Source organism: Pygoscelis adeliae, unplaced genomic scaffold (genome assembly GCF_000699105.1).
Source record: "Pygoscelis adeliae isolate BGI_AS28 unplaced genomic scaffold, ASM69910v1 Scaffold114, whole genome shotgun sequence".
Taxonomy (NCBI): domain Eukaryota; kingdom Metazoa; phylum Chordata; class Aves; order Sphenisciformes; family Spheniscidae; genus Pygoscelis; species Pygoscelis adeliae.
The window spans coordinates 1,738,062-1,751,194 of NW_008824587.1; the positions used below are offsets into that span (position 1 = coordinate 1,738,062).

A 13,133-nucleotide genomic window follows, 5' to 3' on the forward strand; every position below is an offset into this window, starting at 1 on the left:
TTCTGCAACTCCATTTAATAAACCCTGCTGGCATACCTTTTTTTAATTAATTACAAAAAATCCTTTTTAAAGTACTCCAGCTGGTTTTTCCTTTAGCTACAGGAGGCTAAATTCAGAGCAGGTGGAAAGGAGTGTGTGCCACCTCCCTGCAGGTAGCCCCACATATTCCTCTCCTTTTTCCTCAATTCTATTTGTAAGCAAAATTTTCCCCTGCTTATTGCTGTCATTAATCATGCATACAGCACCGTGTACTGTTGCGAAGAATTTATATAGCACTGTAAATGTACACAGACCTATATTTTTCAAACAGGGACACCGAGGGAAAGGCATCTAAATTCAGATTATTTTCTAGGCACCCAAATAAATGGTTGGATTTCAGTACCTCCACGCACCCCCCAGGCTCTGTCAGACTGGGGGAGCAGGGAGATCTATTACCCCATGCTAATGGCAGAGGCCTATTAGCTCCAAAAATAAGACCACTTATTCATGTTTAACTATTGATTTTATGATCAGGTTTTGAAAACGTCCAAGCGAGCTCACCTGAGCTCACCTCCAGCTGCAGGCAGCTGGGTGAGCAGGTCACACTTCTCCAAAAACACCAAACATCCTTCCCCCTGCCCCATTTTTAACTTTGCCAGCCCTTTTGTGCAGCTGAACAACCACAAGCTGTGGTTTCAGGTTTGGGGAGCTTTAGCGCTGCAGGCTCTGCCAGCACCAAAATTCAGCTGCCCACACCGGCAGGATCTGCTGGTACTGCTCTTCTGCCTTTGGTTTTCACCTTTTTTTATTATTTAAGAACTTGGGAAGACTACTTGTGTTGCTGTAATAATGAGCGGGAAAGCTTATTTCCATTCCTAGACGACGACGGTCATAAGAGAAACGTGTGATTCATATTATTTTGGAAACATGAACAACTGCGTTGAATAGCATAATAGTAATATCTTGTAAAAAGAAAAGACAAACAGATGATTTTTGGTCGTTTCAGCTGCAAATTGGGTTACTCCACAACGCACTGGAGAAGCAAATCTTAGAAACTCTTTCTTGACTATATGTAGACACGTTCATAAAATAGCAAATTTACTGGTCTCAAGAGAAACAGGGGAATTTATCAAGCCTAACTCAGTGAGGCTTAAATTAAGTTGACGGTCACCATTTGGTTTGTGTGGTGTGATCCCAGCTCAATCTATTTTCCTGTATATAATTGCTTTTCACTTATTTCAAATCAGATACTTGGGAGCAAAAAAAAAAAGGAGGATAACAAAACAGTTACTCAAAAATCAGTATTTCTGCTATTCTTAAGAAATTTTCAAGCTGGGCTCCTTTTCCTCAAGGAGAGATTTGTCCATGGAAGTTTCTCTCTCTCTCTCCCCCCACTCTCTCACATGCAAACACACCGATAAAACAAGCTCACGCTGCTGGACTGGGTGTGGAATGGCGTAAACGGTGCAATCGCTCATTGGAGAGAAAAAAAGAATTAAAATTACCATAAAATAAACCAACTTATTTCTATTTGACAGAGGCATGCCAGACCGTGCTCCTCCTTAGGGGTCAGGGTGCCAGTCCCTGTCCCTGCTCCCCATGCACAAACCCCCCCCTCATTTCTCCCCAAATTCCTGTCCGCTTCCTTTACACCAGAGGTTTTGGGGCTGCCGGCACGGTGGTGCCAGCCCCACCACAACGTGCTCCGGAGCCCATCTTGGCCCAGATGCATCTCAGCTCCCAAGCCAGGACAACATGAGCTACCCCATCTCCTTCCACGTTGGGCTTGAAATGCAAAAAACCCTTTCCAATTCGTAACTGAAGAAATACGTGGCATGCCAGTGGGTGTAACTAAGTGTCCTCACTACCTCCCTCTAAGAGCACAAAGCTCATTTAGAATGAAAATGAGCAAACTGCTGATTTTTTGTCTTATCTTATCATTGCCTCAGTCCTGAAGTTGGGCCCCTTCCCAGCACACCTGCTCCCTCCTCAATCCCTCTCAGGCTGGGCATTGCCAAAATTCAACCAGCTCAACCCTTGGGTTTTTTTTCCCCGTCTCATGAACCACCGGCTCCTGGTACCTGCTCCGCTCCCTGAAAGGTTTCCCATCCCGGTGGTCTGGCTCTCCATCCCGCCAGAATAAAATTAGCAGATGGAGCAAGAGGGATGCAGATGCTCAGGGATGCAGAGCAGCACATCGCCGCCCCGCTGCCCTGTTTTACACCACCTAAAAATCCAGCCCAAGGATTTTATTGTTGTATATTCGATAAGGCGGGTGGTAATTACAGGGCTACAGTGAATTCAAGGCTGTCGTGGCAGCTGCCTTATTCACAGCCTCCCTCCTCCCGCCCGGAGCGGAGGGAGGGGATAGGAAGCTGCATTTGTAGTTCAAATGAAATGAAAATTACTCAGTGGGAAAAAAAAAAAGGGGGAGGTGGATATAAACCAAATTTCAGTGGCATGATACTAACGCAGTGCAAAGTGATTTATATTTTCTGGGCTCCTATCAAACACGTCTGTTAGAAGTCATTTGTATTTAAATGAGAGTAAAAAGAAAACTAATTCCACTCGCTCTCCTCGCTCCCTCCTTTTTTCCCCTGTGACCAGAGCTGGTGCAGAAAATGACTTTATGTTTGTACTCTGAATCCCCTAATTCAAGCATGTCTTCCACAAAATAAAAAAGTCACCAGTGTATTTAGACAATCCTTGCTCAGGAGCAAAGTCTGTGGAGGTGGGGTGGGAGGTAGAGACAAGTCTGGAGGATGGAGCCCCCACATTTTGAGGGTGTTTATGAATTTAGAATAACTCCGCTTATTAAAAGGAAGAACTTGTAAGAGTGTTTTCAGCTATGCATTTTGAATCTCAAGTTAGGCTAAAGATGGTTCGTGCTGCTTCTGAACAGATTCACCCATCTCTAATAATTACTGTTAATTAAAAAGCTCTTCATGCCCTGAGCAAAGTCTGACAGCGCGGGAAGGATTCAGGTTCAGAGAAATCTCTTAAAATATCTTGAGGGAAAAATTTCCAGTGTTTAATTGGAAAGCTGCTGTCTGCAGAGCTGACTGTGCTATTACTGGCATCCTCCTCTCCCAACAGCCGGCGTTGGGAGCCTCTTGACTGAGCCAGGGTCTCGCCGGTCCCGCACTCCCTGCGCCGGGGACCTCATCCTGGAATACGGGCGGGTGGGCTGACCCTTTTTGGGCAACCCCTTTGTGCAAAAGCAACCACAGCACCAGCCCAGCAGCTGCCTGCAACGGAGCATTCCCCACGTCCTGCCCAAGGACCTGTCTTTGGAGGGGAAAAAAAAGAAATCAGCAAAGCAGCTAGACAAAGCGGCTCTTACCCGTGTGCCCTTCTCTCCGTTGGCTCCTGGAAATCCTGGGAAGCCGATCGAGCCCTTTGGGAAAAGAGCAAAGAGAGAGAGAACGGTTCAAGACACTGAAAGGGGCAGCTCTGTCCATCCACGCCAGGCGCCCGCTGGCCTGGAATAACCCCCAGCGAGCGCCTGTTGACGTCTACGGCTCCTAATGCTTTTTTTTTTAACCTTCCTTTAATATATTAAAAAAAAAAAAGGGAAGACAGACCTGAAATGACCTCAGAAAATAGATTTCATCCAAAAATAACAAAAAAGAGGTCCATGCCTCATTAGGAGTCACTGCAGAGGCCCAAGCCCATGGTTGTACTGGGCGCCTGGGGAACAGGCAGGCTTTTGTTTTTTAGCTCCTAAGTCACTATGTTGCACATGAAAATGTAACTCCTGGCTTGTTCCTTTCTGATGTAAGTGCCTGGAGAATAGCTGCTGCTGCTTTTAAAATATGAATTAGTCAAAGAAATGCCAAAAAACCCCTACCCCAGATATAAAATGCAAATTAGAAAGTAAACCATCAACACCACAACCAGGAAACAATCTCTTGCAGATAATTACGTCTCCAGTGTTAAACAAGCCTGGGTTTTGTTTGTTTTGTTTTTTTTTAAGCAATGAACATGAATAATAAAATATGATTCTTAAAAAAAATGTTAACAGAAACATAAGTTCCCAAAGCCTCCAGAGCGTGTAAAAACCAGGCTGCAGCCTTAGTCTTGTAGTGGAATTCGCAGTTTTAATTTAAAAAGAACATTCGAAAATGGCCCAAATGAAGGTGGGCGTGTAGAAAAGATACAAAGGATGTTTGCAAATCTGCAAATGGCAGTTTTATTTTAATTTCAGGGAGACCCTGATTCATTAGCTATTCTCCTTAATTAATTAGTTAAGACTAACGCAGAGCTTTGAAGATATAAAACATAATACAAGGAGAAGGACTATTATGCCTATTACTGGCATAAAAGCTCACAAGGAGCCTGTTTATATCCATCACCAAAGCAGTCCTGCACGCCCTCGTGTGCTGCAGCCCCTGTCCCCCTGCATCTCTTCCCACCGCTCTGCAGGAGACCGAAGCGATGCAGAACCAGTCACTGATTTCCACCAGCTGAGGGCTGGGAGCTATTTTTACCCATCTATAAATTTGTCCTGCATGGGTGGGAAGGAGAGACCGTGTGGTTGGAAACGCTGCCGTTCCACCTCGTCCCATTAGCAGTGGATTGAGCCCTGTGCACGGCACCGCCATCAGAGCTCGGCCGGCGTCCGCTGGGCTCCCCAGCGCACCCCGCACCTCTCGAGGACTGAACCCGGCCGAGTTACCTTTGGGCCCTGCCTGCCCGGGTAGCCGGGCAGTCCTGGCACGCCGAGTTTTCCCTGAAACACAAATAAAAGTGTGTTAGCATTGGCAAGAGAGACCTTGTGGGCAGCTTCAGATTTGCACCAGCAGAAAGGGGAGATGCCAAGTGCAGAAAAGTCAAGAGCAAAGCAGACATGACATGGATGGAATAAAGCTGTCAGGGTACTGCGATCATCCTCTGCCCTCCCTGGGGGAAGCCCAGTGGGTTTGATGCAGAGTGAGCACTGTAAACGTGTCAGGGACCTAGTGGGGAATGGTTATTTTTTGCTATCTTTTTTTTCAACTGGATGCACCTAGAAATTAGGCTGGAGTCCACGATACTTTCAATTTCTCCATTTTTTTTCCTCTGGTCTTTTTTTCTAAGACATTGTACCCAAGCAGATAACCCCAAAGAGACCAGCGTCTCAATGTGCTCAAGTCACGCCGCTGCAGTAAAACCATCTCCCCTGGGTCTCCTCTGGTCTTTGTGTTGAACTCAGGCCAACCTTCACACAAAATTCCCGCAGCTCCTCTTTGTCCCTCTGCCCTAAAACTGCCTCCCCATGCTGGACACTGCCCCGGCCACCCAACCTGAGACACCCAAAGAAAAGTGAGTTTTACTGTAAAACGTCCCTGGGTGATTCCATCCTTGAGACCCACCTTCTCTCCAGCAGGACCAAGAGGACCAGGATCTCCATTGGGGCCAGAGCGACCTTTGGGACCTTCAGGACCATCTTCACCTCGGGGGCCAGGAGGTCCAATTTCCCCCTGTTAATCACAAGACAAGCGTTGACGGGGCAGGCAGGTCCCAGACCCCGTGTTTGCTGACAGCAATACCCTCACGGCTGCAATCAGATACTCCATGAAGCTGCTAATACAACTCTTGGAGAAAGCTGGTCTTCACCAAGAAGCTCAGATGAGGCTGTCATTGAGTAAATTGCAGAGCATTATTAGAGCACCAACCTTTCATTCACACAGCCTGGCCATTATCTCCCACAACAGCCGTCTTTTCCTGTGGCCCAATTATCCCACCTACACGCAGCACCTCTCCACCAAAACAGCCTTCATTAGCTCTGATTGCAACGCACCCTTTTATCCACCTCCCGGTTCCCAAATTGCAGTTTGATGTGCAAGCAAACCCTGGGAAGCGTTTAACTGAGGGTTGAACCGGGCAACTGGAGAGGAAAGACTGGGCTGGAGCTTTTGTGCTGAAAATCATTAGGAAATCTGAGAGCTGAGAGAATCGAGCTATTAATGTGAATCGTTGTTACGCTGCAGGGTAACGGGAGATGTTTCCATGCTGCAAACAGGCAGCCGCCTTCTTGCTCACCAGAAGCTGGGGGGATGCAGATTTATCCACGAGGCTTTCGAGTACCCCTCGTCCTTCTATTGCTCATCATAAAACATAAAGAGCTCGCTGGTGGGAACTGGAGTCACGAGCTTTGTTTGAAGGAGCTTATGTCTACCTGCATTTGGCAAGGACAGGGGTCACCTCCCTGAGATGCCACCTCCCCAAGAGGCTTCAGTCCTTCTTCCTTGGCAAGAAGTGGGGGCTGAGGAAGATTTCCAGTTGCTTTAGCTGTTCAATTACACAGTAAAACGCCAGGAGAAATGGAGGATGTGATTTCTACTTCTACAAGCCTTCACGCAAGGCATTCATTTTTCCTTTAAACACGGGGATGAATGACTGCAAAGCTCTCTTGATCCCTGGGAGAGCCTCAGAGCTCTGGGGAAAACCAAGTCCCAGGCAATGCATCACTCGGAGAGGGGATGAAGGCAGCCCCCTGTCCCCAAGGGCTGGGCATGGAGGACGGACAGACATGCTGCAAAGCCACGGGCTGCAGCCACTGCCCGCATCCGAGCGTGATCTGGGGTTTCGGGTGGTCTTTGTGTTCCACCGATTTTAAAAGCTTTTGCCACCAGGCAACGTGCCTTGCTGCTAAAGATACGAGTCTAATATAACACCCCACCCCTGGCAGTTTTCACAGTGCTGAGTTGGCTTCTATTAAAGCATGTTCCTGGTAACTTCACGCTTCACGATGGGATGGAAGCACAAATAAAGATGCCTACCAGACCCTAGATGTAATATTACAGGGGAAGAGAGATACTGGAAATAAATATGATACAGCTGGGTCACGCAGTATCCCTAGCAGTCAAAGCAGCAAGACAGGGCCCTCTATTACCTTCAATTTTACCTTCAAGGTGGGACTAGCAAATTTAGGGATTTACAACTGCTGTGCTTGATGCGAACATGAAATTCCTGAGTTCCTGCCTCGAGATCGGACATACCAGAAGGACCCCGACAAGAGTCTCTCTCCATGAGCTGCGTTTGCACGATAACGCACGGGCTTGAAAGGCAAAGCACTACAAGATCACATCGGTCATAGACTCTTACCCGGTCTCCTTTGATGCCCATATCACCTTTGAAGCCAGGGAAGCCATCTTCACCCTAAATAACAGAGAGGGGAAAAAACAGACAAGGTGTATAGATGGGAAAAAAAAAAAACAAACCCAAAAAGACAAAAAAAGAAAAAAGGCTTCTCTAGCCTCACCGTATGTCCCCTATCTGTGGAGGACAATATTAGGTCCCCAACCACCCATTACATTGGCTTCTGTAAATCTTTGGTGTGGACAAACAGGCATGGAAACCCAGCCAGGCTGCGACCGCCGAGGTCCCCGAGGGATCACAGCAAGTATTTCCTACGTCCCGTCTTGGCTGCAAGTCAAGATCACAAATCTGGCTCAATGTGAATAACAACACCTTGCCAGTACTGGAAACCAATTATTTCTGAAGTACAACTGGTTTTATTTTCACGGAGGATGTCTTACACCATGCTTCGAGGCAACCTCTAGGACAGTAGCAGTATTTCTTTCAGCCAAGAAGGTTTAATTGCGGAGCTCAAATCAATAATGTATTTCATCCTACAGTAAATCTCTCATAGGCAATGAAGACACAGTTCTCAGAAAGACTTTTAAAGTTTGGAAGATCCCTGCCAGGATTCCCTAGCTAAAACAGCCGTCTTTGCTGCCGAATTGCTTGGAGCAGGAACAAAGGAACACGGATCTGTTTATGGGACCGGGCAAGATTTTTCTCCATCTCCTGCTCTTCCCCTGGGAGAAACCAACTGCATCTTTGAGACATGCAGAGATAGACTGTGTTGACTTTTGTATTGACTTGGATTTCACAAGCTGCTCTGATGACTGGGCTGGGCAGCATATCCCGTCCACTGTTATCCAGCTGTAACCCACCACAAACCCTTCAGCTCCATTGAATCACTCAAGCTGCGAATTTTGTCAGGAGGAAATCATCTGGACGCTGGACCAAGAGCTATCAGTAACTGCTGCCCCAGCAAACAGCCTAAAACCTGAGCACGCCACAGAGGCTCCATTACTCCCAGGTCTGAGCCAGGATGCGGCAGAACATCACGGCAGGTACCCAGCCCGCACCCGCTCCGAAAACAAAGAGGTTACCAGTCCTTTGGGTGCTCAGCCCCCTGTTTGTCTAAGAGAAACCCTCCGTGCAGGAGAAAGTGTCATGGGGAGCATCCTGCGGGACCAGCCTGCAAAAAATGCTCAGAGGCTGTACAAAATCAATCCAAACGCGCAGTGTTAACTCACCTTTTCACCTTTGGTGCCTTTCAATCCACGAACACCATCTGCTCCCTTGCAGGAGATAAAACAAGATGTTACATGGGTATAGATAAGCTTAAGAGTGAAGAATCATTAAACACGGTGATTTTTGCTCCCTCCGACGTTGACAATGGTATCTCTGCAAACTGTGATGTTCCTAAACATACTGCTAATCAAATATCAGCCGCTGACATCTAGCTTTCGGGTCACCAGTGGGTACCTTATAGTCACAAACTTCTGCTGACTTGATTTGGCAGGTGGGGTTGGTGGTCTCTGCCTATTCCCTGCCCAGGAGTTATGTTTCCACGGATAAAACTCACTATGAAAAGTTTTTCTGTGTGTATTTAAAAAAAAAACAACCACCAAACATTTCCACAAATGCCTTGCCAGCATGCTGAGTTCACTCAAGTATTCACAGAAAAACCAGTGCTCGAGCTGTGCGTGGACACTCGGGAAGTGAATCCATTTTAAAATCTCTGAGCACACAGCCAGAGATTTCCGTGCTGCTCTGCAGCAGGTAGCAGCACCACGTCTAACACCCCCAAAGATTAAGCCTGGCTCTTTTTTACCATGGTGCTCACCTCTGTGCATGTGCTTTTTTTGTTTTAAAGTACGTTTAGGCACCAAAAGGAGGGAAAAAAAGCAACACGACTGGTGTGGGCTTTTGTGACATGGTGCAGGAGCCCTCCCAAGCTTCACCAAGGCATGATGTTCAGCCCGGAGGTGCTGAGTGTGGTCAGGATCTGCCCCCTGCTACGCCACCAGCCCAAACCTGTTGGACCCTCACGCTTCCCATCTATCCTGCCTCTTGGGATAAAACATCACCTTCAGGTATCTACACCAGCTGTAGTGTGCAATGCAACTCTTACAATAAAAAAAACAAAGCTTTTTTTTTTTTGAGGAATAATATTTTGCTTGGGGTATTTTAAGTTTTTTTCCCCCCTTTAGCATATCAAGAAAAAGTATAATTAAAAGTACATCAAAATTTGTGCGGCAGGACAGGGTTCTGGTAAGCGAGGCAAGATCTGAAAGTTATTTATAGCTGCAAACCCAATGAGACGCATTTTTTTCCGAACTGGAGGCTTGTGCAGTTAATAGAACGCTGCTTGTAGGAAGCAAAACCTTGTCTGTACGCGCTACGGGTTTGGTGCATGACACACTTTCTCTAGATCATTCTAATGTGGAAAAGTTCCACTTTAGTGGTAAACACAACAGCAAACCATTCCCTAATGGACCACTACGTCTCAATCTGCAGCCTTGCAAGAAATGAGATGAAAGCTTGCTTTGGCTAAATACATCCCGCTTAAATTTTGAAGGCAGAACAGCAAATGGGTTTCTGCGATTGAAAAAAAATATACAAGGGGGTTTAAGAGGGCTTAACATCACCTATAGTCAGTCCCCAAGCTGTGTTTGTATCTGCTAGCACAGATCCCTGCAGATTCATTGGACCTTTGGGATGCAGGATGCATCTGCACCTGAACTAATACATCTTGATGGGCATAATAGCCAGAGCCGAATAGGGGAAAAAAAATACCCACTGCCTTCTTATCAGCATGCAAGCGCTGCAGGCAGCGGGAGCGAGGAAAGAGCTGGAATTCAGTCCAGTGAAAAAGCACATTGCTGAGACGCACAAGCTTCGTCTAACAAGGAGCATGAAAAGCTTGCTTTGTTTTAGTAATAGGCTATTTTGTTTTATTAACAAACCTTGTGAAAGTTTTCACATTCTGGCTGAGATTTACTTTGGTTGTAAACTGGAAATGATTGGAATGGGACTGAGCCATGCTCACGAGAAGAATTAAAAGAGAAATCTCTCCAAAGCGCTGAACGATGCTAGGAGGGGTTATTGGAGAGCAGGGGCTCCATTGTAATCCTCATGGCCCGAGAGAAGACACTGGACCAAGGCTCGCTCGAGCAGTAAACACAGTTGGTCACTGAAGTGGCCCTAAGTGCCCTGGTAGGGCAATCTGTGCCGACTGGCAGCGTCTGCCTCCAGCACAAGCCAGAGAACTCGTGTTGAACAAGCAACACCATGGACACTGTTTTCTGCGTCCTCCTTACCTTGACTCCGCGTGGTCCTGGATAACCGATGGGGCCCTGAGGACCTGGTGGACCCTGGGGTGAAAAAAACGCAAACAAAAAATCAACACGAAGGTGCAGCAATAAGAAGAGCGTGTGGAAAACAAATATCCCAGCCATCTGGCTGCTTCAGACCGGGTGGAAATGGCAGAGGCCATCTGAAAATAGCTCAAAATAACACAGAGAGCTACAGGAACATCACCTCGAGCAGGTGCACTGGGCTGAGCCAACGGCAAAGATCCATACGATAGGAAAGAAGGATGAGAGGAGTCAGGAGAGCAACAACTTGTTAGAAAAAGGATTTATAACAAAGTTGACGATTTGTGTTTTGGATTAAAGAAAAGAACAAGTTCTCTGAGAGAGGAAGAACGTGTTCTGCTGTCTCCCCCCTTCCAAACCATCCTGGTTTTGCAGTAACGCAGCGGAGCTTGTGATGATGATGATGAGCACAGAGAGGAGTTATTGCTTGAGGCACAAGCCTCAGGGTGATGTCCTTTGGCCTCAGCTCTGTGGGAGAGGAGATGTCCACAAAGCTCCTTTCTGGCACCGAAAGCTGCAAATCCCCAGGGACACCACGAGCCGTGCTAGACCCGGTGCCCAATACGCACCACCCTGCAAAAACTCTCCTTCCCACCCTCGCTGCCACACTGTCTTATACCTGCAAATAAATCACGTTCTTTATTGAACCCAGTTGGTTTTTATTTCGCTCCAATTCCCTTAACTAAACAAACACCCTTCCGCTTCTCCCAGCCTGAGACGGACAATTTTTTCCAGCCTGACAGCCAGAGCTGACAGGTCCACCAGCATCCCAGACCTCACACGAGCGTTGGCTGGAGGAGACCTGCAGCACCAGTGCTGCTCCAGGATCACGTCCCTGACGTTTGCTAAATGTCTCCCAGCACGGGGAGTGCCGGCACAACCGCTTATTGGCTTCTCATATTCTGCAGAGGCCAACATTTGAATTTTTGGCCTCGTGTGACGCGAGCCAGACAAATGGCTGCGGCCATGGGTTGTGCTCCGTGCAGCACCCGAGCAAGGCTCGAGCGGACGTCCATCAAACCGGACTGTGCTCTAATCAAAGACTTTTGACAAATGCAATGTTTTTCAACTGAATGGGACACAGCGGGGATGCAGATGGTAAATCTCCTGGACAGACGACTGTATAATTCAAGGACTCTAGCTTCCAGCAATATTCTCAAATATATTGTTAAAGAGCAGCTTTGAGGGGGAGGAGAAGAAAAAGGAAGACCAGGAATACAAAAAGAGTTCTTTTCTGCACTCCCTGTGCCACGAAGGATATTTATTTGTGTCTGATTAAGAGAGGGCTTCCCTTCAGTTTCAGTTGTCATTTCTGCTGGGCTACAGAGCACTGCTTGCCAGGAAAGCTGGAAGGAATTGAGAAAAGACCAGCCCAAACACCAGAAGAGACTCCCAAGCAGATGAAAGCCAGGCTCAGCTTTCAAATTTCAACAGAGTTTGCTTCTGGCCACCTCCACTGACCCACATCCCCTGGCTGCCTGGCCATCCCAGGAGCCCCATGGAGATTTGTCTCCATCCAACTACCACAACCTTCCCCTTAACAGTGATGAGGGTCTTTTTGACACCTACCTGACTCCCCTTCTCTCCAGGAGGACCTTCCTTGCCTGGATGACCCTATTAATAGAAGACAAAGAGAAGAGGAAAATGGGTTTAGTGCACATCTAATGCTTCAGAAGCCAACAAGCTTGCTCAGGCAGCTATGATTTATTTGTAAGAGAACAGCTGCTCTCCAGGAAGCTCTTACTGATAACAAGTAGCCCCCCTGAAGCCAACTTGCAAGAGTAAGCTTTCCGCAAAAGGAAGAGAGCTGCATTTGGGTCCTTGGTGGTATTCTACCTGGTTATTTATACTTTTACTCTTCACCACCTTTCAGCAGAGAAGCACAAACCATTTTGCAATATTCTTCACGTATTAGAACACCTCAGTGAGTTCAGCAGCAAGCAGCATATAAATTTTGCAGATAGGAAAACAGACAAAATTAACTCCGTGTGTTAGCAAACTTGTGAAGGTCACAAGATGCCCAGACTGGTTAGAGCCCCTCATTAATTTCCTAATTCCTAGCATCCACCCCAAGATCTCATGACAAGTACTCAGCTAACCTGCATCCCCACTAGACAGCAGCTGGCTGGATGCTGGCCAGCATTCCTCTTAGGATTTGATGCTGAACGCGTTGGAAACTCTTGGATGTTGAGTTATTCTCATTCATAGCCTTTAGAAGCCTTTTGCTGGGGTTGCAGTCAGTAGAAAACAAAAGCGTGAATTGCCTCAGATATAGCTTAGAGAATTAGTGAGAAACGGGGGAAATCCATGAAAGTGGTTTTTAGTGTTGGTTCCCCTCTGTCGGAACCAAAACGGACCCAGGTTGGAAGATGACTCTTTGGTTGGCAATGTCTATACAAAAGCAATAAGGCCCTGCAAGGGCACTCACTGCACACCCAGGGACTTTTTATTTCATAAAGATGACGAAAGCACATTCAGCTGCTCTAAAGCCACTAAGACCTTCTGCACTCATTGGATTCTTTACTTATGAACTCTCCTCTAAATACACAAATGACTTTCTACCAATATAACAAGGAAAATCATATTTTCCATCATCAGACTTCAGAACGGGAATGTCAGACAAGCTGGATTTCATAAAACAAGCTGGTTTAATAAAGAAACAAAATAACAGCTGTCATTTTTAAATCAACAAAATGTAGGAGAAAATGCAATCTG

At 46.8% G+C, this 13,133-nt stretch overlaps 1 protein-coding gene across 1 annotated transcript in view; it reads right to left on the minus strand.

Moving 5' to 3' along the window:
- COL5A1 (collagen, type V, alpha 1) overlaps positions 1 to 13,133 on the minus strand; it is a 122,989-nt gene that overhangs the window by 33,423 nt on the left and 76,433 nt on the right. The window contains exons 26-32 of the mRNA XM_009322151.1: positions 11,988 to 12,032; positions 10,362 to 10,415; positions 8,292 to 8,336; positions 7,069 to 7,122; positions 5,334 to 5,441; positions 4,658 to 4,711; positions 3,323 to 3,376 (exon numbers count right to left, since the gene is read on the minus strand). Of these exons, the coding sequence (XP_009320426.1) occupies positions 3,323 to 3,376; positions 4,658 to 4,711; positions 5,334 to 5,441; positions 7,069 to 7,122; positions 8,292 to 8,336; positions 10,362 to 10,415; positions 11,988 to 12,032 (414 nt within the window). The remainder of the gene's footprint in view (positions 1 to 3,322; positions 3,377 to 4,657; positions 4,712 to 5,333; positions 5,442 to 7,068; positions 7,123 to 8,291; positions 8,337 to 10,361; positions 10,416 to 11,987; positions 12,033 to 13,133) is intronic.